Source organism: Phialemonium atrogriseum, assembly GCF_030411735.1.
Source record: "Phialemonium atrogriseum strain 8032-3 unplaced genomic scaffold QBC33scaffold_1, whole genome shotgun sequence".
Taxonomy (NCBI): domain Eukaryota; kingdom Fungi; phylum Ascomycota; class Sordariomycetes; order Cephalothecales; family Cephalothecaceae; genus Phialemonium; species Phialemonium atrogriseum.
The window spans coordinates 466,711-490,967 of NW_026848138.1; the positions used below are offsets into that span (position 1 = coordinate 466,711).

At 56.1% G+C, this 24,257-nt stretch overlaps 10 protein-coding genes and 1 non-coding gene across 11 annotated transcripts; 5 read left to right on the forward strand and 6 right to left on the reverse strand.

The window, feature by feature from the left end:
- The first annotated feature begins 1,266 nt into the window (after positions 1 to 1,266).
- QBC33DRAFT_t3 lies at positions 1,267 to 1,338 on the forward strand. Its single transcript has one exon. It is a non-coding gene; the product is annotated as a tRNA-Glu (tRNA).
- A 1,117-nt stretch (positions 1,339 to 2,455) lies between these two features.
- QBC33DRAFT_614884 (kinase-like domain-containing protein) lies at positions 2,456 to 4,296 on the forward strand (the record flags this gene model as incomplete). Its single annotated transcript, XM_060432620.1, has 3 exons — positions 2,456 to 2,835; positions 2,902 to 3,711; positions 4,045 to 4,296. Exons 1-3 carry the CDS (start codon positions 2,806 to 2,808, stop codon positions 4,294 to 4,296), a joined length of 1,092 nt encoding a protein of 363 aa, XP_060288462.1. The 5' UTR covers positions 2,456 to 2,805.
- An 883-nt stretch (positions 4,297 to 5,179) lies between these two features.
- Positions 5,180 to 7,695, forward strand: QBC33DRAFT_607871 (phosphate transporter). The gene is made up of 5 exons (XM_060432345.1): positions 5,180 to 5,247; positions 5,306 to 5,669; positions 5,742 to 7,056; positions 7,112 to 7,266; positions 7,339 to 7,695. Exons 2-5 carry the CDS (start codon positions 5,597 to 5,599, stop codon positions 7,539 to 7,541), a joined length of 1,746 nt encoding a protein of 581 aa, XP_060288463.1. The 5' UTR covers positions 5,180 to 5,247; positions 5,306 to 5,596; the 3' UTR covers positions 7,542 to 7,695.
- Positions 7,696 to 8,156: 461 nt separating this feature from the next.
- QBC33DRAFT_582732 (FAD/NAD(P)-binding domain-containing protein) lies at positions 8,157 to 9,595 on the forward strand. The gene has a single exon (XM_060431356.1). It carries the CDS (start codon positions 8,397 to 8,399, stop codon positions 9,567 to 9,569), a length of 1,173 nt encoding a protein of 390 aa, XP_060288464.1. The 5' UTR covers positions 8,157 to 8,396; the 3' UTR covers positions 9,570 to 9,595.
- Positions 9,596 to 9,884: 289 nt separating this feature from the next.
- Positions 9,885 to 10,811, reverse strand: QBC33DRAFT_582734 (uncharacterized protein; the record flags this gene model as incomplete). The annotated part of the gene is made up of 1 exon (XM_060431357.1): positions 9,885 to 10,811. The coding sequence occupies one exon, from the start codon at positions 10,809 to 10,811 to the stop codon at positions 9,885 to 9,887; it is 927 nt and encodes a 308-aa protein (XP_060288465.1).
- A 1,053-nt stretch (positions 10,812 to 11,864) lies between these two features.
- QBC33DRAFT_553706 (kinetochore Sim4 complex subunit FTA2-domain-containing protein) lies at positions 11,865 to 13,098 on the forward strand (the record flags this gene model as incomplete). The annotated part of the gene is made up of 2 exons (XM_060429437.1): positions 11,865 to 12,029; positions 12,088 to 13,098. 2 exons carry the CDS (start codon positions 11,865 to 11,867, stop codon positions 13,096 to 13,098), a joined length of 1,176 nt encoding a protein of 391 aa, XP_060288466.1.
- A 413-nt stretch (positions 13,099 to 13,511) lies between these two features.
- QBC33DRAFT_582740 (uncharacterized protein) lies at positions 13,512 to 15,216 on the reverse strand (the record flags this gene model as incomplete). The annotated part of the gene is made up of 3 exons (XM_060431358.1): positions 13,512 to 13,899; positions 14,009 to 14,782; positions 14,858 to 15,216. The coding sequence occupies 3 exons, from the start codon at positions 15,214 to 15,216 to the stop codon at positions 13,512 to 13,514; spliced, it is 1,521 nt and encodes a 506-aa protein (XP_060288467.1).
- Positions 15,217 to 15,518: 302 nt separating this feature from the next.
- Positions 15,519 to 17,952, reverse strand: QBC33DRAFT_520654 (uncharacterized protein; the record flags this gene model as incomplete). Its single annotated transcript, XM_060426394.1, has 2 exons — positions 17,324 to 17,952; positions 15,519 to 17,266 (listed from the first exon to the last, which is right to left on the reverse strand). Coding segments are annotated over exons 1-2 (1,670 nt in total), but the record flags the coding sequence as incomplete, so codon positions are not given.
- Positions 17,953 to 18,396: 444 nt separating this feature from the next.
- On the reverse strand, positions 18,397 to 20,296 carry QBC33DRAFT_2813 (Sterigmatocystin 8-O-methyltransferase). The gene is made up of 3 exons (XM_060423239.1): positions 19,889 to 20,296; positions 19,691 to 19,817; positions 18,397 to 19,600 (listed from the first exon to the last, which is right to left on the reverse strand). The coding sequence occupies exons 1-3, from the start codon at positions 20,199 to 20,201 to the stop codon at positions 18,760 to 18,762; spliced, it is 1,281 nt and encodes a 426-aa protein (XP_060288469.1). The 5' UTR covers positions 20,202 to 20,296; the 3' UTR covers positions 18,397 to 18,759.
- A 601-nt stretch (positions 20,297 to 20,897) lies between these two features.
- QBC33DRAFT_582746 (uncharacterized protein) lies at positions 20,898 to 22,876 on the reverse strand (the record flags this gene model as incomplete). The annotated part of the gene is made up of 1 exon (XM_060431359.1): positions 20,898 to 22,876. The coding sequence occupies exon 1, from the start codon at positions 22,611 to 22,613 to the stop codon at positions 20,898 to 20,900; it is 1,716 nt and encodes a 571-aa protein (XP_060288470.1). The 5' UTR covers positions 22,614 to 22,876.
- QBC33DRAFT_2824 (trimeric LpxA-like protein) lies at positions 22,877 to 23,999 on the reverse strand. Its single transcript, XM_060423260.1, has 3 exons — positions 23,824 to 23,999; positions 23,534 to 23,770; positions 22,877 to 23,462 (listed from the first exon to the last, which is right to left on the reverse strand). Exons 1-3 carry the CDS (start codon positions 23,922 to 23,924, stop codon positions 23,141 to 23,143), a joined length of 660 nt encoding a protein of 219 aa, XP_060288471.1. The 5' UTR covers positions 23,925 to 23,999; the 3' UTR covers positions 22,877 to 23,140.
- Between the last annotated feature and the right edge of the window lie 258 nt (positions 24,000 to 24,257).

Genomic DNA, 24,257 nt, shown 5'->3' on the forward strand with positions numbered 1-24,257 from the left:
TACAATCTAGCCGCCGTTCCAACGTAGCTTTAAACAGCTCCATACCAGACAATCGCAAGATTATGGCTGACAGCAGACAAGGAACAGAGGCTATTGTCAGTCGAGGCCGGCTTTACAAGCCAATCTCAAGCTTACACACCTTTGATTCCTAGAGTGTTGCTGACTTTTCCGCAGACTGCTGATACTTTCGACAACGATTCCGCCGTCTCTGTAGTATCTCTGGGAATTCCCCTTTTACTTCTTTTTATTTCTTTCAGGAGTCACAAGTGTGGAACCTTCAGTTCCCTCCCACCTCTGTGCTCCATAACTTGCGACCCGGGAAGGCTCCACGCTGCAAGCACTGCAAGGTTGAGCCTCTTGGTGCTTCGGGTCGATAGATCTAGACCCTATGCAAGTCCGATACTAATCCGTTGGCGATCATAGCCGCTGACCGACTCCGTTGCGTCCCTTCGATCGAGTGTGATGCAATACCAGTTTGAGAACGGTCGAGCATACCATTCCATGAGCTCCGGAAGTAAGCCGGCCTATTGACCCCGTTGATGCTCTCCGCTTGCTAATCCATCCCACTCGTCCGCAGAATATGTGTTGAGGGCTTGACCCTGGGACTGTTCACCAGAACCCTCGGGTGGTCCAAGCCGAGGAGGATATCCTGATCTTTTGTGCCCAGGTCAGGGAGCTACTCAGAGACCGCAGGGTCCATGCTTATCTGCCCATGTAAGTCAACGGCCATGTTGTTATCTTTTGGTTTCGGCTCACTAACCTTTTATTAGCATAGTGGTTTATGGCAAAAAGCCTGCCTGAGAGCACAAACGCCCCGGCCACTCCTGACCCCGCGGCCGCGGAGGCGGCCCCCCCCCCCCGAGCCCTGAACCTAGGCGTGCAACCTCAGGAGGGTGCTGTTCATGACAGGAAACAACACCAAAAAAACAATGGCGAAATGGAGGTGAAACGACACACCACCGGAGAGAGCAGAGTCTGGTTGGTCGATTTGAAGGCATAAAACGTAGTGATCTCCCGATATATTATCATGCTCAACAAACCACACCTCTGATCCGTAACAGAAAGAAGGAGCATAAGACAACAAGGCCCCGATGTGGTCACCTCTACACAATTCACCCCTTTTACACCTTTTACCATGTCAACAGCGATGGTTCAGACTATGTCCGACTGTAGCACCACCTGTCAATACCTTTGACACCTGGAAGGGTTTGTACGCTAATGCTTCTCTGCGCTCCACAAGCCTCCTTAACGGGCCGAAATTAAAGGTCCGCTGTAGTGTAGGGGTTAACATTCCGCGTTTTCACCGCGGCGCCCCGGGTTCGATTCCCGGCAGCGGAGGCCCTTTTTGCATTTTTCTTTTTCTCATTGCTTCATGGATAACGTTTGTGACAACAACATTATGGACAAAATTTTTTTTTTTTGCTGTTCTTTTTAGGTGCCCAGCAAATTGATTTAGCGTATTACGACTGTTTTGGTTACCAAGGTATACTCTAGGGACTTTTACCCTCTGCCACGTCGTTTCTAAAACAATACTAAGCTCCCGAAATTACTGATTTGTTCGAGTGTCAACCATTTGAAAACTAGTCAAAACGGTCACGGTAGGCAGGGCGAATCTATCGTTTATGCATACTCAGGGAGCCTTCAAGCATTAAGGGCGGAGAACCTAGAACATTTGATATTTCTCCCCTCTTTTCCAGCTTCTTGTACGGACGGGGTCGTAATCCTGTAGCTCCCTTGGAAGTTCCCTCCTCCGCCTCCCCCTTCCCTCCCGAGCTGCTGAAGCAGTTCCCCATTGTGAAAGGCATTGGTCGATAAGCTGGGAGAAGTGACTTGAGGGTTGTGAAGATATTGGTTTGTAGGTGTATGAATGAGCATCGTTCAGCACAATGAAGCCAGGACTTGCCCTTTATAAACATAAACACCTCTAGTCTTGGGAGGAATCACATCTGCGTTGCTATTTTAGGAGTTGCCGCCGGTGCTACAACCCGCCTATGGATGCAGCAAGGAGCACCCAGCGCGCCTGCAACACGGTCATCAAAATCCAATCATGGTCCTTGTCGCCCACTACCCCCGGGAACAATTAAACAAACACGCCGGTCCTGAGAGGCCTGAGACAAGTAGCTGCTTTTCAGGGCGGCTCAAAGCTCGCAGAAGTAACGACCAGAATGATCTAAAATACGTTCGCAACTAACAACCAACAACCCATTACCAAACATACCTACAGTTCCCGGTAAGGCCAATGCCAGGTGGCAGTGCTGCCTGCCTGCGTGGGCAGTATGTTGCTATGTGCAGTATCCTATTGGTCAAACTGCCCCCGGCTCCGCTATCATCACCTGCCAGACGGCCATCTGGCATTGGTCCGTTTTCTATCTGCGTCTTCTATCCACTCTTTTCCCCGACACATACGGATCCGTAATGATCCCCATGTCAAAACGTCCGAGAAAGACGAGGCCCCATTTCAGCTCTAGACAAAAAAACCCTTCCGAGGTATCTAGGTATAGTACCTTAGGTAGGTACCTACGGTGGTGTCTTAGGTACTGCTGTGCTTTTCAGGACCCGCTTCCAGGTTCAAAAGAGGTCAGCCTCAACTCTCAAAAAACCGCCAGATGACTCAAACTTACCACCTCATCACCTCGAAAACCGCGTCTCGAGAGAGATTATCACCACTTTTCCATCCACATATCGACATGGGATCTTTATTATCCAAGAATTCAGAAGCTCAAAAACGTGCAGAAACCCTTGTTAGACAGTCAACAAAACCTAGACTGCAAGCAAATCCCATAGTTAACGGAGCAACCGTTCAGCATGGGTTTCCAAAGCCTTATAGAGATGTATGTAGGACTGTATAATACCTTGATTTTCTTGGCACAATAACAAAATAACGTGCGCGGGCTTGTGTAGCCAAAAGCAAGAGATGATCGTCTCTCATTTCCGCTAGATCAGCCAGACCTACCCTTGGTATCCGACCAAGAGCTTGCACGTCTGTTTTCCACTGCACCAAAACTTCACGAGTATGGCGGCGTTGACGTTGTGCGACTTTCCAAGTCACTTGTCATCAAGGGCGGAGAAGACGTTGCTCTGGTCGAGTCTCAGAATATGATCTTTGCTGCAGAGTCATTGCATCTGCCAGTCCCTAAAGTCCACCGCACCTTCGCAGCTGATATCCCCGGAATCTCGGATGGGCTGCCTGTGAAAGGTCATTTCATCGTGATGGACTATGTGCCAGGACCGACAGTTGAGGAGTGTTGGGACTTTCTAGATGTGAGCCAGCGGCAGTTAGTGGCCAGTCAAGTTGCCGCCATGATCGAGACAATGCAGTCAACACCCCTCAAACTACCGCCAGGACCAATGGGAGGGGCGGAAGGCCAGAAATTCGAGGGTCCTTGGTTCACAGATTACGGCGCCGGCCCCTTCGCGACGTTGCAAGACCTAGAGGATTGGTGCAACCATAAGATCGACGTCTGCATACGATTTAAACAACTACACCGGCGTGCCCCGAGGTTTAGATTCCAGAGGGTGGTGCTTACACATCAGGACATCGCGCCACGAAATCTCATCCTCGATGCGCAAGGGAAGGTGTGGATTATTGACTGGGGCGTGGCAGGAGTCTACCCTCCTGGGTTTGAGCAGGCCACCCTCCAAGCGCAGTCGTCGTGGAATGGGGAATTTGCAGAGATGGTGCTTGCGAGGCTGTCGGATCGGCAGGAACGTGTAATAAAGCAGTTTGCTATGATCGGATATGGCCTTTCGGTTGCCGCAAATCTTTAATACATCAAATTCCGTACGGTTGCAAACAGCAGGCTTTGGCCTCGTATCCCGTTCCCAAGTGTGGCCACGGCTGTTCCTGTCGCAGCCATAAGTCGATCTCATTCCATCAAGTCACAGCAGCAGAAATAATGCGCCGTCTAAGTAGATCGCTTCTCTGCGCTTGAGGAGATGCACCCACTTTCCATGGACACTAGAGAGAGGTCCTATAGGAGATCGCTAGTGGATATGACAATAGAAGGTATGATAGTCGTGATCCAGCCGCTCAAATCTCTGCAGGTGCAGATCCTAGCCATCCTGCACGCCACGGACATGGGGGCCGCACGCAACGTGGAGGGGAGGGGTGATCCTTCCGAGACTGAGAACCCCAGCATAAGTCACCTCAATGTCCTCGTGGCACCCGAAGCAACCTTCCGCGCCGAGTGGTCTAGCAATATCGACTGCGTGGTGCTAGCTGAGGTGCAGGAGGTGCTGCTGACCTTAAGGGACGGTTATCGGCCAAGATTTAGGGAGATCGGGGCTTACAGATAAGCCAAGACGGATATCCCGACAGTGCCATCTTGGCTAGAAGCATTGGAACATTCCATTGGAACATTCCATTTGAGCATTGCCAGAATCTCAGCAACATCCATCCCATCCTTGTGGCTGACTTCAATGGAAACTGCAGCATCTAGCGTAGTCTAGAACCAGAGCCTCTTTTTATTGGACTGCATAATGGTCAATTTACGCGGTCCTTGCATGATGAGGGTCTGCATCGACAGATAAACGTGTTGGAGTCGTGGTCCATTTCCTCGCCAAAAGCGGAAGGCAAGACCAGAGTACTAAGAAAATTGGGAAATACACGTGCAAGATCTTGGGTTCTGATTGGTCAATTGCCTGAGAAAACTGGAAAGGCTTGGCCTTTCTTGGCGACGGCTTTGGAGACTTGGCCTTTCTTGGCGATTGCTTTCCTATCTTGGCAACATGCCAGCTCTGAGCCCCACGTGCTCTGATGTTGAATTCTGATTCTCCCAAACTGAATGGCCTCCCACTCTCTTTTGCATTTTCCTCATAGGATTATTTGTACCCCCGCGTGGGCGTGTTGAAGCACTCAGCCTCCAATGATTAATGGCCGAGGTAATTAGACCCTAACTTCCACCCTGCGGCTCTTCTGGGAACAATAGGCTCGACATTAAGATCGAAGGGTAGGCTGCTAGATTAGTCGTTCAAACTTGCAAGGGGACCCAGTGTCTCGTGCATGGACTTTGTTTTCTGGGGAAACCGTGCAACTGTAATCAGGGCAAATTCGATCGACGCTCGAGATGACCATTCGAGACCCCCACGAGCCCATTCCGCGATTACAATAATAGGGATTGCCAAGATCGATATGCCTGCAAAGATGGGACTGGATGCTACCTCCACGGCTCTGGCCTTTCGTCCTGACCGAGAGGTCGCATGGGCACGAATCTCCACATGCGCCAGCCATGGAACCGGATCTTGCATGTGAGTGGCCTTCCAGAAACAGCTCCTGATGCGCCAAGCCGTTAATTCAGCAAGGAAGAAACAAGCGGCACACCAACCAGGCAGTCGGCCGGGCCCAATAGTCCAAGGCCCACATATCTCGCGCCTGGGAAGAGGCAAAGTCCTTGCTGGGAATACACATGCCTGAGAGTCAACCACACGCCCACGTGCTCACTTACGGTCGAGCCTCAGATACCCTTAAGAAGGGCAGATCCAGCCCGATATTGAAACCAAGCTCTCTCTTGTCCACCACCAGCAGACAAGCCCGCCGCTCAACCGTGAGTCTTTCGAACCCCTGAAGGGATAGGACGAAAGCAACCAAACCGCAAAGATGCAGCTGCACCAGTACGACTATCTGATGGCCATTGGCACCATCTTCGCATTCCTGGATGCGTGGAACATTGGTATGGCTTCCTTCCAGCTTCGCACCTTCTGCACCCATTCCTCCCGCCCTTGATGCTGACAAAGGGAAATAGGTGCCAATGATGTTGCCAACTCGTGGGCCACATCAGTCGGTTCCCGATCCGTCACCTACCTCCAGGCCATGGGCCTCGCCTCCATCATGGAGTTCTGCGGCGCCTTGGGTGTGGGAGCCCGCGTTGCCGACACCATCCGCACCAAGGTTGTCAAGGTCGATGAGTTCAAGAGTAACCCGTCTCTTCTCATGCTCGGCATGGTCTGCGCCGTCATTGCCTCGTCCACTTACCTCACCATTTGTACTCGAATCGGTCTGCCCGTCTCAACCACCCACTCCATCATGGGCGGCGTCATCGGCATGGGCATTGCCGCCCTCGGCAAAGATGGTATCACCTGGGTCCCGAAAGCCGGCGGCACCGATCTCATCAACGGCGGTGTCATCCAGGTCTTCCTGGCCTGGATTATCGCCCCTGGCTTGTCGGGAATCTTTGCCGCCATCATCTTCCTGATTACCAAGTACGGCGTCATGCTTCGCAAGAACCCCGTCTGGAAGGCCTTCTTCATGGTGCCGCTATACTTTGGCCTTACCGCCGGCCTTCTTGCCATGCTTCTCATCTGGAAGGGAGCGAGCACCAGGATCAATCTCACGGATGCCCAGATTGCCGGATGCATCGTCGGTGTCGCTTTCGGTTGGGCTCTCATCATTGCCACCTTCCTCATGCCGTGGCTCTACCGCGTCGTCATCAAGGAGGATTGGCAGCTCCGCTGGTGGCACATTCCCCTCGGTCCCCTGCTGCTCCGCCGCGGCGAGGTTCCCGACCCCCCCGAGGGTGCCGAAGACCCGATCCGCGACTTCTACGAGGGCCACTTGACCAAGGAGGAGCTTGACGCCCGCCGTGCTCGTGAGGCCGGATCCGTTGTCGGGGGCGAGCCCAAGACGGAGGGCAAGACCGCGTCGGACGGCATCATCTCCGCCAACGGCTCCGACACGGACCGCGAGGAGACCGAGCCTCCCAAGAGGAAGGGCCTTATCGGCCCCAAGCCCGAGGGCAAGCTCCTCAGCGGCGCTGTCATCTTCTGGTACTTCAAGTGGGCCTTCCTCCGCGGCGTCGATGTCGACGTCGTCAACATGCAGAAGCGCAAGGATCTTCTATCGGGTGATGTCGAGGAGCTCCACGCCCACGCCGCCCACTACAACAACAGGGCCGAGTTCATGTACAGCTTCCTCCAGGTCATGACCGCTGCCACCGCATCCTTCACCCACGGCGCCAACGACATCTCCAACGCAATCGGTCCCTATGCTACCATCTTCGAGATCTGGAACACCGGCGTGCTCCCCCAGAACGGGAAGTCCGACGTTCCCACCTGGATTTTGTATGTCTCTCCAAGCCCCGAAGGGGAAACGGGTCAGACGCTAACATGTTTGCAGGGCCTTTGGTGGTGTCGCTCTCGTCATTGGTCTGTGGACTTATGGTTACAACATCATGAAGAACTTGGGTAACCGTATCACTCTCCACTCCCCATCTCGTGGTTTCTCCATGGAGCTGGGTAGTGCCATCACCATCATCATCGCTACGCGTCTGAGTAAGTCCCCCCCCTTTTCTTCCCTCTCCTGAATGCCTATAATTCAGCGATGCTAACGTCTGACCAAAACAGAGCTCCCCGTCTCCACCACCCAGTGCATCACTGGTGCCACCGTCGGCGTCGGTCTCTGCTCGGGCACCTGGAGGACCATCAACTGGCGTATGGTTTCCTGGATCTACATGGGCTGGATCTTCACCCTCCCCATCTCCGGCATCATCTCCGGCTGCTTGATGGGCTTCATCATCAATGCTCCTCGCTGGGGTCTTACCAACTAGTGTTTCGTGGGAGGGAGAAGGGTTTAGTGGCTTCATAGATGGGGAGAATCGGGCACGTCTACACTGCATGGGGAGCTTCATATTCACACCTTCAATTATTTAAATACCCCTTACTAGTTTACTTGTCATTATTATATTATAGACTGCCAACGAACATTTCTCCAGACAACTGTGATGATGCCGCGGAGAGTGCACCACGGTGCCAGCCAACCTTGATAGTATTGGAAAACACGCGACGGTGGACTGAGGCAAGCTGAACCCTGACCCCCTTCCAGACGGATGCATCAGATAGGGGTAGATTAGGTCTAGCTCAGACCAAGTACGACCCTTGCCCTTGCCCTGAACGTGCAATATTGCGTCAAATGGTTCCGGCACGGGAAAAACGGGGGAAATAATAAGGCATAATAAGGTGGAAGCTAAGCCCTTCTTATTCGGCCGAACCCGGACCAAGGACGTTTCCCGGGGGTTCGGCCAAGGCTTAGTGGACCCCAAAAAGGAAATGACTACCGCAAATCCGGAGTCCTCATTGGTTACCGATCGCATTTCGAGGGCCATTGCCCGCTTTCGCCGTCGGCCGAACGACGGATAGTTAAGGTTTAGCTGCATCGTTGAGCAGTCGATACCATGCAGGGGAGATTTAAATTGTTCGATGTAAAAGATTGTGTGTGTCTCTCTTCCATGTGTCCTCCTCCTGCTTGACTCTTCCCACCCCAACCTGGGTTCGAATGTGATATTTCCACCAATCTTACCAGCTACAACGACCCGCCTACGAGTTTTTCGGACCCACCGCCCTCATCTCAGTCCCCCTTGGATACACCCCAACACCCGACGACACCCCCCATCACCCCGCCCCCGATGCCCAAGCAAGTCGTCATCCTCGGCGGCGGCATCGCCGGCGTAGCCACGGCGCACAAGCTGCTCAAGTACACAGTCCCCAAGGCCAAGGACCTCAAAGTCGTCCTCGTCAGCGCCTCCTCGCACCTATACTGGAATATCGCCTCCGTCCGCGGCATTCTGCCCGACGAGATCCCCGACGACACGCTCTTCCAGGCCCTCGAGCCCGGTTTCGCCAGGTTCCCCGCCTCACAGTTCGAATTCATCCTCGGCACCGCCACAGCCCTCGACCCGACCACCAAAACCGTCCAGATCCAGCCCAACAACAACGACGGAGGAGAATCCCCCCGCACCATCCCATACACCCACCTCGTCATCGCAACAGGCTCCTCCACCCCGCCCGACCTCCCCTTCAAGCCCCTCGCCACCCACGCCGCCACCACCGCCCGCCTGCACGCCCTCCGCGCCTCCATCGCAGCCGCATCGTCCATCGCCGTCGCCGGCGCCGGCCCGACGGGCGTCGAGGTCGCCGGCGAGCTGGGCGCGCGGTACGGGCGCTCCAAGCGCATCGTCCTCGTCGCCGCGGGCGAGCACGCCCTGCCGGGGTGTTCAGCGTCTGTCGGGCGGGCGGCCGAGGCGGCGCTGGAGGGGCTGGGCGTCGAGGTTGTGCGCGGGGCGAGGGTGGTGGGCGTCGCCGCAGCCGCCGAGGGGGAGGAGGAGAAGAAGAAGACGACGCTGACGCTGTCTAGCGGCGCGACGCTCGCGGTCGACCTGTTCCTGCCGACGTACGGGGTGCGGCCCAACACGTCGTTTGTGCCGGCGGAGTTGCTGGACGGGGGCGGGAGTGTGCGCGTGGGACCTACGTTGCGGGTGCGGGGGCTGGATGACGTGTGGGCGCTCGGCGACGCGGCTGATGTCGAGGCCAAGGTGGCGAATGTGGTCGAGCCGCAGGTTGTTCACCTGGCGGCGAACCTGGACGCCGTGTTGGCGGGGACAGGGGCGGGGGTGGCTGAGTACAAGCCGTCTGGGAGGTTGATGATCTTTGTGACGGTGGGGAAGAAGAAGGGGACGGGCCAGATGGGGTGGTTCAAGGTGCCGGGCTTCCTCGTGGCGATGGTCAAGGGTGGGAATTTCTTCTTGCCGAGGCTGCCGGACATTGTGGTGGGGAAGAGTCTCCTTCATTCGGCGATCTAGAGTGGAACTGCGCAGTTGTATTTGGGGGGGGAGGGGGGGTGGGAGGGATGAATTTCGCAGAAAGTTGGGAATCTTGGGGCGTTTTCATGCTGGACACGCATCTATAATATACTCTACTATGCAGACTATGCAGAATCCAAGCTCCAATATCCAGTAGCCCCTTGCCCACGTCTATCCTTCTATTGACCTTCATAAGTACCCCTCCATGCGCCATCCCGGGCCTCTTGGACCAGAACAAGGGAAATACGTCGTACACCGTGTATATGTTGAATCCGAATGTTACGGGACCAACAGCCCAGAAAACCATCCCGTCGGCTACTCAGACGGCCTGTCTCGAAACTCCGCTCCAGGAGGGCGGGTATCGGTCTTGCGCAGCGAGAGGTGGTGCGTGTACGTGACCTCTCCCTTGTCGCCCGTCTCGGTCCACCAGAGGTTGACAGGCAATGTCTCCCGGCGCGTCCGGATGGGGCGATGCTCGCGGTGTAGGCTCATCATGACCAGAAACCAGATGGCCAACGCGGGCGTCAGGACCCTCTCGCCCGACGCGTCCCAGGGGATGGACCGCCACTCCGCCCTGCACTGGTGGCTGGTCTCGGGGTCGTCGGAGCGGAAGAACCGTACCACGACCACCTCCTCGTTGGTCAGGATGAAGGCGTAGCGCGTGTCTCCGTGGACGCCGTACGAGGCGACCTGGCGCATCGGGTTCATGTTCTTATCTCCATTCAACAGGAATATGATGTCGTCCGAGTGCCACGCCTGCGCCAGCCGGGTGCAGCTGACGACTAGGTTGGCCCGGGGGTTGCTCTCGGCGAGAAAGCTCAGGCTGCTCTGGAACCTGGGTTCGCCCGTATGGACCAGCTGATTCGACATGATGGTGACCGAGGGGATGTGGCTGGGCGGCGAACTCTCGCGCAGAACGCTAACACCCTCGACGATGGGGGCGTGGAGGAGCGTCTCCAGATAGGTGGAGCTGACGGACTTGACCTCCGATTTGTGCTGGACGTTGTAGCTGGATGGCAGGGCTGCGCCTGGGAACTGCCCCTCGCCGACCGGTCGGCGGAGGATGTGGCTGAAGGCGTTGTATAAGTTCACAAAGGTGAAATCCTTCCAGTGCGAGAGGTGAAAATGGGTCATGTGTTCCCACTTCGTCGAATTCTTGTTCACGGCATGCTTTGAGTTCTCCCGGAGCACTGGGTGGGGTCGGGCCAGCATGTCGTGGACGGAACCCGGGATCAATGGCATCGTGGCTGAATTAGGGCTCGACGACTGAGGAGGCAATGGCGAAGATATCGATAAATTGGAGCAGAGTAGCTGACAGAAATGTGTAATGATGATTTGGTTTTTGTAGAAGATCATGGACAAGGCGGCCGAGCCAAATTCACGGCAGGGACATGGTGCTATATACTTGACGTCTGTCAATCCTTCGCCATGTTTATCGTCACTGCTCCAAAACACCTCGTCTCCCCTCCTCAAAACGGTTCTCTGCTCATGATCCGCGATGCTCCATTCTAGTCTGTCGTAGGCAGTCACCATGAGGCGTGGAGATAAAGAAATCGGGCGGTACGAGAACGCCATGCCTTAGGTCGAAGCAGAATAACGAGAAAGGGGCTGATTTGTGGGATTTCTATCATAAATTTAACTTGAATCCTTTATTATTCAGGTCGGTGCTAATATTCTTGTCAATTTCTGCCCCCTAATATACGGACGCCGGTATCAGGCACCCAAAGACTTGGCCGCCTCTTGCAAGCCACCTGAGCCCCATACCAATCTCCGGACGCAGATGCGCTGGCAGCTTGCAACGCAAGAGAGCGTCATGTTGGCGCGGCGACCCCACCGGGCTGGCATTTGGGAAAGATTCTGTTTTGTGTTAGTCAACCTCAAACCCCCTTTGCCAATACTAGACAATAAAGAACTGCGCTTCGTAGGGCAAAGCAGTGGGTTCCAACCCATTCCACGGGAACCTGTGGTAGCTTTGTTGTCCTCGTAGCTAGTTCAATGTTGAGCCTGTGAAATGTTATTTCTCTTTGTCTAGTCTCCCCCCCCCACCAACGTTTCGTGGAATCTCGTCGAACGGGCCTGGGTACTGAAAGCCCACACCCTTGGGCAGCCCTTAAGGTCGCTTCCACCCACGTTTCATACACTTTGACATGTCATGAGTTTTGCACCAGAAGTTCCGTATCACCCGTGTCACGCCAGGTCTTAGTCAATCCCCAGCGAGTCTGCCACAAACCTCTCAAGGCCGCACACCCTTTCCATTATTCTTTCTTCTTGTCCCATCACCAACCCCTCGTTGCAATGCCTGCTCTCAAGCCACTCCCTGACTGCGAAGGGCCAAAGCTGGAGCCTTGCCCCTTCGATGTTGTCGGTCCTGACTGCCAATGGCTCGCGGTTATCGAGGATGGCCACCATAGTGCTGTGGTAAAAGCAGCTATAAAGGGCAAGCTGTACGCTATCAAGATCGTAAGTGCAGTCTTCCAGCGCGCCGGTTGCCAGATGTGCTGATGTATTGTCTAACTAGTTTTTCCCCGAATCCCTCAAGATCGTGCTCGGAACTGAAGAGATAGACCACTTTAAACCCTTGGTGGGAGAGAAAGCCATGATCCTGCATCTGGCCCCGTTCAATGCAGAGTGTCGCGCCTTTGGCCGTCTCAAGGAGATGGACTGCGAGCACGCCGCAGTCAGGGTATACGGCTACGTCAACATCGACATGACCGAGGCGGTCGAACAGAAGATCCGGGGCGCGATGCCGGGCCGCTTCGACGATCCGAGATCGATGTACGCCATCGAAGGCGTCGACCTCGTGCTCTGTAGGGTCGGGAACACGGGCCCGCCTATCATGGCCATCGTGAAGGACTGGATCGAGGCAGCCCCGGATTTTCGGACAGACATGATCGCCCAGGGCAGGTCGTTCCGGCGGATCCTGAAGAACCTCCACAAACTCCACAGATGTGGCATCGTCGTCCGCGACATATCAGACGCCCAATTCGTCAACGGGGTGCTCGTCGATCTCAGCCACGCTCGGACGACGCCGCACGTCTTCGGCCCGGACTCGGGTATCCGGCCGGCCTGGGAGTGGGCGAGCATGGCGGCCTACGATCTGTACAGTCTCCAGGAGATGATCGACTGGTGGAACGAAACGGAGTGGTCCTGGATACCCGGCGACGCACCGGCGCCGAAGAAGTGCACGCTTCGCGCATACGGCGACCCCGAGGGGGTGGTGCTCGACCGCCTCCGGCCGCGGGCCCGGCTGGAATGCCAGCGACCGTATCTGAGGATGATAGACCTACATGACTATGAGTATCTCCAAATGACCCATCCGCCGCGTTACGACCCGGCTGCATTTGACTGGAGGAAGGCGGTCGAGAGGAAGAAGAAACGCGGCGCGCAGGCCAAGCCATCGCCATCGTCTACAGGGCGTGTTCAGTCGCGGGTGAGGCTGGGCCGGAAGCGAGGTCATGCATCGACGGGAAGGACGAGGAAGGCAGCGGCTGTCAAGCAGGAAAATGGCGTGAGAGTGGAGGAGGAATGAGCCCGAGCATCACCCGTTTGCTGTCATTGGTTATTGTATTAATTAGTTATTGTCTTGGTCCTTTGAATTCTCACCGCATTTTCCCTTTCAGACGTCCTCTCAAATCGCTCTTCCAGTCCTTTCACTTTTCTTTGGCCTGTCTACAGCAAAAACTGGCGATAATAGGGTGTTCATTCCCAGGGGATATTGGAGAAGCAAAGAAATAAACGTCGGTGGCAAAGAAAAAGCGAATTTGAAGGGAAGGCCAATTTTATTCCAGGCTCTAGGTAGGTACGCAGATATCTTTCTGCCAATCGCGTCTCCTTGCATGCCGAGTAACCGCAATGAGTGCCTTCCGAACCCAGCAATGGGTGGATTGTTCCTGCTAGAATGGGATGGATCGTTCCTGCTAGGGTGCACAGATACCTATCTGCTTAGGCACCCATCCCCCCCTCTATCTTCAGCTCCCCCTCCATCCCAAATGCCTGTTCATTCTTATTCTCAGCCTCATTCTCGTCCTCAACGAGAGGCAGGCCGTCGACTTCCGCACCGGGACCTCCCTCGGCGGGCATCTCGTGCTGCTTCTGCTCCAGGCCCTGCTCCTTCAGGACGCCGCCTTCCGCCCCTCCACCACCGGCCGAGACGGGCCCGACGATGAGGCTGGTCGGATCGGCTCGAAACAGCTCGGCAACACCCTCGGGGACCTTGCGGAGGTAGATGGTCGTCGTCTCGAGAACGTTGTGTGGGTCGAACGGCTTGACGGGATGGTATTCTTTCATCATGGCTCGGGTGCGCGGCGAGTCGGGGTTGCTGTAGTGGAGACTTTGATTGGGGGACGTCGTGACGAAGGGTTAGCAACAGTGCTGGAAACTGGGGAACCTGGATATAAGTAGGTAGGTAAGGGCTATATATTCAGAGAAATGCAACTCACGGCTCAGGCATGCACTGCACCCCAGTATTGTAGACCTCGAAGTCATCCACATCGTCCCGCAAGGCCGGACGCACAATCATGGGGGGGCCGACGTACGGCCCGTTGTTGTCGGCCTTCGGCATGGAGAAGTCGGCGATGATCTGGCGCAGCGGCACCTCGCTGATGCCGCGCTCCACGACGACGCTGCACTCGTCGACCTCGAGGAGCAGGCGGGCGTCGGAGGCTATGACGGCGACGCCGAGGCGCCGGAACAGCTCGCGCGCGACCGGGTCGCGCGACAGCGGCGTCTCACTCGTGCTCTCGGAGACGCACACCGGCATCGTGTTGGCGCTGTCGGGCGCCGGGCTGCTGTTGGCCTGGACGAGGCGCGAGAAGGCGATGGCGAAGGCGAGAACCGTCAGGTCGGCCTCGGCCCACGTGGAGCAGACGCGCATGATGTCGCTATCCATGAAGATCAGGACCTTGCGGAACATGTCGACGTTCGGCGTCAGGCCGGCCACCAGCATCGCCGCGTTCAGTTCCTTCCACTCGTCGCTCTCCGTGGTGGCGCGCACTCGTCGCTCCACATCGGCGTGCACCTGCTCGACGGTTCGTCGTCGGTATTCCGTAATTAGCTCGGTGGGGTTGACTGGCAGGACGGGCGTGGGTGGCAGGTCAGTCCGGATGCACCAGTTAGTGACGTGCGCGGGTAGGAAGGCCTTTCGGGCGTCCCAGTCTCTCTGGTATGGCATAGCGAGACCCTGAATGGAGGTGAACTTGACGATGGGGGAGAGGCTGTGATGCTTTATTAGCCCGACGTTCGGGACGGAGGCGAGGCCGGGAAAGGGTGACGGGAAGAAAACTTACTACAACATGGACAAGTTGTTCACCACGTCCACGACCGTCCCCCAGGGAACCTCCAGCAAATGCTGCTCCCCATCTAGGCCGGGAACATTGTATTCCTCGGTCTGATAGCGGACCCCGTCAATTAACTGGAACGCCAGGTAGTTGCTGATCTGAATCTCCAGATACTGGATGGTCTCCTTGGTGTAGAAAGGGACACCGTCGCAGTAGAGCTTCCAGACTTTGTCGCCGACTGTCTTGGCGTAATTGGCATCCCACGGAAGCATGCCCTGGCGCGGGAACGGATCCCACCAGCGACGAGCTTGAATGAAGCAATGCGGGAACCTAGCCCGCGCCTCGGCGAGAGGATCCTTCGCTTCTCCCATCTCGGTGGTTCGATCGGTGGACCGGTCCTGAGGCGACTGTGAGCGACGGGAATGGTGTAACGAAAAAGTGTACCGCAAGAAACGCAAGTAAAAGGTGTTACGAAAGTCGCAACGAGAGAGCGCGCAGAAAAGGTGTACTGCAAGGGCGTACTGAAACGGTGCACCCAAATGGCGTACCAAAAGGGCGTACCAAAAGGAGAGGAAGTCCACTCGCAAAGGACGAGAGGAGGAGAGGAAGTCCACTTGCAAAGGAAGAGAGGACGAGGAAAGAATTTATGCACCTCGAGGTAGAAGGATAGGGATCCTCGTCAAGGGATTCACGATATCCCCCAGTGATTCAGTTGGTGGCTTTGTGCCGTCTTAATCACCGAGAACTTATCGACAAGTCTTTAGTTAGAGTACCTAGGTATGTCGCTGATTCCCGTCTCTAGCATGGGAGCCATTATTGGATTCTAGATACATCCAGAGGTTCACATGAAGCCTTCAGGGCCAACCCTAATCTTCCACACCTAGTGCGTATAGCGTTGCTCAATCACACACTCACTGACCATTCGAAGGGACGTCAAATCTAGCCATCATTAACCAACTAAAGCCAAACAGAGAGCAGCAAATGCGCATCCGTATGCCCATCCAAAGTTTGCGTCAGGCTTGGTCATCTTCTTTGTCTCGTCTCCGGGCACCCAGAACACCCAGTCTCGATGACGCAGCAGCCGACTTCTCTCAGTCAGACAGGGCGGGGATACCTGACAGCTCATCCCGGTCCTCTCTCTCGAGCTCCCCGAGCAGCGGCAACTCGCCCCACCGGCGGCCCACCTCGTCCGCGTCGGCGTGCCTGTCCATCCACCTCAGCAGCTGCTCAAGGTAGCCCGACCAGCGCAGCCGCATGCTGTCGTCGGTCGCCTCGATCGCCCTCGTCGCCACCACGTGCGCCTCGTCCAGCCGGCCCGTGCGGTACAGGAACTCCATCAGCCGCAGGTGGCACCGCTGGTACACCAGCAGGTCCTGCTGGGGCCACCGCGCGAACGGCAGGGCGTCGTGCTTGTGGAGCAGGTTCGTGATTGCGTTCCGGGACCGCGGCACAAAGTCCTCCTCGTAGGCGTCGAAGCGCCACTGCAGGTGGAGGATCTGGTCCTCGAGGAAGAGGACTGTCGGGTCGGCGGCGTCGGTCGCCTCTCGGAGGAGCAGCCCGAAGTCCGAGATGAGATGTGACGCCGCGGTAACGTCGGCCCCGCCGCTGTCGGAGTTTTCCTTGGCTACCTGCACTTGATACCTTGCGCTGAGCACGTGGATGTCAATAGGTCCGCGAAGTACCCCAAGGTCGTCTACCCAGACCTGAGAAAGAGTGCCGAGGCAGAGGGGGAGGCATGCGGGGAAAGCGTTGCCGAGGTCCTTGAGCATCCCGACAATCAATGTAAGTGGATGGTTGGGCAGCCGCAGGCGGCAGAGGTCAGTGAGGTAAGTGAGGTAAATCATGAGGATATCGAGACGACCGTGCCGCAGAATGTAATCTGGCATTTGAAGGCAAAGGCCGAACGAGGTTTGTAGGCATATGCCATTGAGTGATTTGCCAATGTCGCGGAAGATGTGCCGCAAAAGCCGTCCGCCAACGTCACACTGCTCGCCTCGCAGTTTGTCAAGCGCAAGGTCCAACAGCCCGACGAGATGCCATGAGTCGCAGCCAATGGTAAACTCTTTCGCCTTCGTGGGGACTGCTTGGGATCCATTGTGAGAAGCCTTGAGGTACTCTCGGACAGTCAGCATCAATCCACATCTGAGGCTCGTGAGGTCATCTGGTTCGGGCGAATAGCGGGTCAGACTCGGAGAGTCGGTTCCTGGACGGCGGTTTATTGCTGAGGTGTTGGGAGCTATGAACTTCATATCTGCTCCGTCCGAGCGTGGGGACGGGCTTCGTTTCGATGCTCGGAGCCTCTTGCAAGACTTGTCGAACGCCCCCCGGAATGCCTGCCCGGTCGGCGGAGCGCCGGAGGAGCTCTGGATGTTGTATTTCGTCCACTTCCACTTCGCGAATTGGCGCTTGTACATGCGGCTTCTGTACGAACCTGCAGTTTAGTTAACATGTCTCATGCGGTAGTCTGGCGGTACTGACGTCGCTCTGAATTGATATTCCTCCGCCATAATGTCCATGACATCCTGGAGCCTCTTGTTTTGCCTGAGGTAGAGATCCTCAATCGCCTGCTTATGCAGCTCCCAGTGTTCCGAAGTCCGAGGGACAAGAACACCGCCATGATGTGATTTCGGCGCTGTGTCGACTACAGCAACCTTGGAGATCGGGATAAGTTGCCTGGCGGCTTCACCCTCCGCAACCATCCACGACCCTGGAGCACCCTTGCCGGTCATTTGCCAACCTTTGCCTGCAAACGTGTAGAGAACTGCCCGGACAGCGTCATTTCCACAGAGCGCATCGTCCACCGAGCCGCTACGGTGCACCATGGAACTCTTTGTGCCAACAACTAGCCACGTAGGAATTTCCTGGTCAAGCTGCTCCGAGGTTCCGTCGTTTCCGATGGCCGTCAATCGTGGTACTCGGGTGGAATTTGCGGGATTTAGGTAGTCCCAAGGGAACACACGATGTCACTGCCGCAGGAACATGGAATAGCCAACGGCGGGAGTCGCAGGCCGAGGCCGCGATCACCTCTATTATGAGGACACGGGAGTTGCCAGCAACGAGAGGAGGTGACGAAGGGGGTGCAAAAATATTACGACGTGGAATGGAGGGGAAGAACGGGTGGTCAATTACGACAAGGCTCCCCGGGCAGGCTGATTTAAGCTCCTCCTAGTCGAGTGTGTGCCGACCCTTCTGCATGCTGATGAAACGGTTCTGTCCAATCAGCAACTGGTCGACATCGCTAGCAGTGTGGGTGGGTCTCGATGCTTCGGCACAACAGGGGCGGCAACAGGGGGACGTGATTTGTCTCGTTATCGAGAATGACGATTTACCCGCCCAGCTGTATGCATTGCTAATATTTGCTGCATGAAACATGCATCCCTACGGAGCAGACGACGCAAGTGGCAGCCTAATCCCCACTTTCAAGATACTGGCATGGAAATATTTGGTTACAGTAGGTAGATCATGAATATATATATCATGGAGCAAAAGGGTAAAAAGAAAATTTGAGAAAATTTGAAAATAAAAGTAAAAAAAATTGAGTGGTTGTAAAGGATCGAATGTCTGCCTTCAGACGAGACCCAGAGGTGGCTGTCATAGGTGCGGCGGTCAGCATCACATCCGACCATTACACCACTCCCTGTTGTTATTGTACCAAGTCACTTAATTTCTTTATCTACCTAAGGTACCCTTGATCTGCGAACCGGCAAGGGACATGTCAGCACTCCAGAAGTGAATCACCTCCCATGAAGGTGCGAAGCTCAACTACCAATTTGGGCCAATGGCAACAGAGACCTATTGTAGCTACCAATATAGACCAGTAACACTCCACAGAACCAGTGTTCTGTTGGTGCTATGATACTCACTTTGCTTCAAACAATATCCATCAAAGCACAAGTGCCCCTCCCCACCCATCCTTACTCTCTAACGCATTCAATAGTAGCCACATCCGTCCCCGGGTTTCTGTAGACCTCCCGAATCTTCAGCTGAGCCTTAGAAACGATCGCCTGGAATGCCGCCAGCGACCTCTCCTTCCCGCCAATAGTGGCCATGAAGAAGTCAGCCACGGCAGCGAAGGGCGACGGCGGCGAGGCCAGCACCTGCTCCACGATGAGCAGCCTGCTATCCGACGCCATGGCGTCCGACAGCCGCTTAAGAATTGCCACGCACTCCTCGTCGCCGTAGTCGTGCAGGCACCGGCGGATGTAGTATATCAGGGCTCCTGGCAGGGGAAAAGGACAAGTTAGCGAAACAGGGACACGCACACACCGGCTTCCAATAGCAAGACATGCAAACATACCTTTGACCGGCTGCTCGGCATGGAAATCCATCCCCACCATCCTCACGCCCCTCAGCTCAGGATCATCCATCCCCCTCGCCCCCTCGATAACAGCAGGTAAATCCTCCAACACGCACCTCCCTACCTCCAGCCCCGGCGTCTGGGCGCGAATAGCCTTGATAGCATGCCCCTTCCCCCCGCCAACGTCGACAAGCACGGCCCTGTCGTCGCCATTCGCGGCCGCGGCCCAGGCAAAGTCGTAGCTCCCCACGATCGGGTACTCCTCCGTCAGCGCCCCCATGCCCAGCATGAAGGCCCTCATCCGCGCGGGCTCGCGGTTCATGACCTCCCACACCGTCGAGTCGGGCGACCCGGCCGCGAAGGCGAAGATGGTGCCGTGCCGGCCCGTCGGCTCGGCCAGGCCGTGCTCGTCGAAGTAGGCGGGCATGGCGAGGAGGGTGGGGAGGTGGTCGTCGAAGCTGTCGAGGGGGAGTTGGCCGGTTTAGCGTGGGATCTACTTGCTGGGAAGGGGAGGGGGGGGGGGGGGAAGCTTGGGTGAAGACACTTACAGGAGCTGGGTCATGGCGCGCGCCGCTTCCACGGTGGCGTACGGCTTAGATCTCTGCGTGTGGGCGATCTGGTCGGTCCCGACCTGCTGCAAGAGGCCCGTTGAAGCGAGCACGGAAGCAAAGCGGGCTTTATAATTGTTCATACAAAATTTAGCAAATCAGTCACCCCTCACCGCGGGCATGACGTGACCAACTCACCTATGAGAGACACATCAGCATCGAGCTTAGATGCGAGCTCCTGGAAGGTGATTGGCCGGTCGAGGGGGATCTGCTCGAAAGCCTTCCACTTGATGAAGAGGCGGCTGGCGGCGAGCTCGCAGATGCTCGCCGACTGGTCTACGAATGCGTCGGTCGGCTGCTTTACCGAGTTGAGGATCGACTTTGTCGCCTCGATGAGCTTGGCGCGCTGCTCGACATCGGACTCGAGGCCAAGCGTCGTGTCGCTTTGGATCTCCCTGGCGATGTTGTTTAGCTGCTCGGTCAGAGCCTTGATCTTATCCGAGGCCATCATTATAGTTGTTTAGGGGGGTTAGAGGAGGGTGCTGTCCGGGGTGTGTCAGAGGAATGGTTGCAATTTTAGTGGGAGCGTGGTTGGCTTGGTGTGAGAGAAGGAGAGAGAGGAAGAAGCAACAAGTCAATCAGAATATACCTTCTTGGTGCAATTTATAGGCACCGTCCCTCCCTCCGGCCTGACGGTATTTGTTCGGCCTCGGCCGGATTGCCGTTTATGTCCGGCCGGACCGCTCCGGGTCCGGCGAAACTCCGGGAGCGCCGGATCATAGCCCCGAGTGGGTCGCCCGCCTGGAGCACATCGAAAATTCCTTGCCATGATTCCTTGTAATGGATAATGATTGTCTGGTAATTTAGGAAGTTGAGAGTTGACGGAAACTGTCTTCCTTGCTACACAATAAATACAGACTTGACTTGTGGTCAACATTTGGCAGTAAAACAGCCTAAGGTAGGGCCAAGTCTCTTCCAGACAGGAAGGCATCTTTTTGATTTGGCATGTCATAACAACCTAACCTAAGGTGTGGGAATTGTCCTTGTCAGGGAATTTTAAGGTGCGAACCACATGATAAGAGAAATACGGAGGATTGCTCAGGCGTTCCCAATGCAATATGTGCTTAGATGCTTGATGCTTCCTAGGCCTACTTTCCAGGTTATCCTGTCATGATATAAACTCGTTCGAATCATGCTTTGAGCCCCCTTAATGGCATTTATCTACGCTGTTAACTTGAGACCCTGACCCATCCTGGATCTCTCCCTGCCGGCAATAACAAGACGACACAATGGGCACATCCGCAAAGGCCAGCGCCGTCTTCAGCTGCTGCTGGATTATCCGGGCCTCGCCATGCAGCCCGAGCCTAACCGCGCACTCGTGGTACCCGTGCAGCGCCCAGATGTTATTGGGATGATGGCGCGCCCGGAACAGCGTGTCGTTCAGCCCCAAGTCGGCGCGGTAGACCTCGGCCGCCTCCCCGACGCGGCCCTGCTCGAGCAGCAGCGCGGCGAGGGCGTGGCGCGCCGGCTGCATCCAGGGCCAGGGCTCGCTGTAGACGAGGCCGTCGTCGAGCTCGACGGCGCGCCGCAGGAGCGCGAACGCCGCCTCGACGTCGTCGCCGCGCCGGTACTCGAGCTCGCCGTCCAGCATCGCCTCGGCGACGGCGAGGATGTCGACGCACCGGTTGGGGTAGTCCATGCGCGTCTCCGGGACGCGCGCCTTGGCCGCCAGGAAGAGCTCGCGCTCCTCGGTCGATTTGGCTACATCACCGGTTGCGGCCCAGGCGACGCCCTTGGCGTAGTGCAGGGTCGCCGTGGTGACGCAGTAGAGGTCTTGATCCAGCGGGAGCGGGAGGTCCTTGATGTCCTGCCACCGGCCGAAGCGGATGAGCACGTGGGGGCGGACGGCGCAGAAGACCTCCAGCCAGTCGGCCATGGGTGGCGACTGAATGCGGAGCTGGTCCTCTGTGATGGCTACTTCCATCTCGTCCGTCGCGGCGATGGCGACCTTGAACTGGCCGGCGAACATGGCCGCGTAGATGAGCGAGTGGTAGTTGTGCATGCGGTACACAGAGTAGAAGCCCGTGTCACCCCGGCGCGCGACGAACTTGGCATCGGCGCGGAGGGCCTCGGCATTGGCAGCCATGGCGCGCCGGTAGTCGCCGATAAGGATGTCCAGGTGTGAGGGCATGTGCGACAGGTGGCCGGCGTCGGCGGCGATGCGGCGAAGGTTGTCCGCCGCCACCAGGGCGCGCTCCGGCTCGGTTGACATCTCGGTCAGGTGGACGTAGAAGTGCAGCAGGCCCGCGTGGTCGTGGCCACCGTCCTGTGCGAGGGCGCGCTCAAGAACCCGCTGCACCTCTAGGGCCTGCGATCCAGGGCCGGGCTCTCCGGTGCGCAGATCCCACAGGGCCCAGGGTGTCAGATTCATGAGGGCGTCGGCGTAGAGGGCGGCCACGTCGAGGTCGTCGGGGAAGTCGTCATGCACTGTTTTCATGGCCCGGGCGTAGGCGAGATTCCAAGACGCGAGGGCGTCTTTGGGCCCTTGATCGTTTGGGTAGCGATACTGGAGGGCGTTGATGAGCCCCTGTTCTACGGCGGTCACTTTCGGCGCTAGAGACTTGGCCTTCCGCACCGCTTCGTGGCTCCGCTGGAGGGTCTTCTCGAGGTCGCCGTCGTCAAAGTTGTTCCAGGGCTTGTTGTAGTTCGGGCCTATGGAATAGGCCAACCCCCAGTGCGCCATGGCGCATTCGGGATCGATGGCAATTGCCTTCTCGAAACACCACGTCGACTCGGCATGGTTGAAGGAGTAACTCCAGGTGAGACCGTACTCGCACCAAGTCTGAGCCTCCGGTTTCGTCGTCGTGATTGGGCGGGTGTAAGGGGGCAGTTTGAAATACACCTCTTCGGTGGGGGCGGCCATCTTCGATTAGCTCCGTATTTCCGTATCGTAGCGGTGGGGTCTTGAGAACTCGCGGGCCGCTTAGGGGCAGTTTAACCTGCGTTCTTCTCGAATATGATCTAATGGCAACGATAAAGGTCCCCGGGAACGGGCGCTATTTGGGAATATTTTGCTAGTAAATCCCTCGGCCCCTCGTTTTCCCCAATGGCGCTTATCCACGATTTCATTAGCAAATTGGAACTGGGTGTGGCGCCATGCCCCCAATATTAGGTATGATAGGTGGATCCCGGGGTTAGTCGTTGATTCAGAGGGGAGAGGGGAAACAGTAACAGCAGCGGAACCTGAATCCAATGGATGTGGTTTCGAATAATTCCTGCCCAACTGACTAGGGATTTCCAGCTCAACCGTAAGTGCTGAACCGGTCCTGTGCCCAAGTGGTGAGTGAAGCAGCATCGCTTCCGTCAAACAACCGGGTCCATTCTAGTCATCCAGTTTGTTATTTCTTAATGGGCCTTTGTTGACTTCATCCTGACTTGTCCTGCCCCCGGTCATATGCCCGGAGCTGGGCCTGGAGTGACCGTCTTCACAACCCTGGCTGGGGATCCGATCGCAACAGAATAGTCGGGAATGTCTCTCGTGACCACGCTGCTGGCACCTATTGTGCATCCCTTTCCGATCGTCACGCCAGGCATGATGGTGGTGTTCCCACCAATCCAACAATCATCTCCGATGGTCACTGGCCTGGCGTACTCGATCCCGTCCCGACGTGACTGCACCTCCGTCTCGTGAGTTGCAGAAAATATCGACACAAATGGTCCAAACATGACACGATCACCGATTGTGACTATGCCACAGTCCAGAATTACGAGACTGGTATAGGTTAGCGCCTCAGACACGCTGTTGTTGCGAGTTCAGTGACGAGGGAGTGACAGAGTTCGTACTTGAAGTTTGAGTAGAAGCCGTCACCAATAATGATATTGCAGCCGTAGTCAATGTTGACTGGCGGTTCAATGAACGCCCCGGTCCCAACTTTTCCGAATATTCCCTTCAGCATTGTCTCCCTGTCTGCGACCAGCGAGTCAGGGGTGGCGCCATCAGGGAAATAATGGTTGTATTTGTGCATGAACTGTCGGGCCCGAAAGCGCCCTGAAACCAGTTCTGGCGCTTGCGCATCGTACCTAGTGAGCCCGGTTAGTCCTGAATTGTCTGCCCAGGGCCGATATTTACGTACAAGACACCGGATATCATCTTCTCGTAGTCATCGCACCAGGGCACATTTGCAAGCTCCTTCGCAGCCTCTATGGCTGCGGCGTCCTTTTGAGTGCTGGCCATTGTGTAGGTGCGGGATGTGGTAAGGATTCTGGAGGGTCAAGGTTCACGTTTTTCTGAGGTCCCTGAATTGTTGCCTGTTCTGTTGGTGCAGAGTTTTTCATCCTTGCAGACCGATGGGTGTGGGGCGCACGGGCCTTGGTGTTGATACCCACCCACTTGTGCCAGGAAGATTTCCAGTTGTCAGTTATTCGCTTCAGAAATCTAACATACAACCACCTCACCGACTCCAAATTCCTGTTCGAACTTATCAATTTCTCTGTTTTCAGCCTTGTTCCATGATTATTTCTTTGACGATTCCTATATACAAACTAGAGGGCGCCAGTTTTGAAGTTT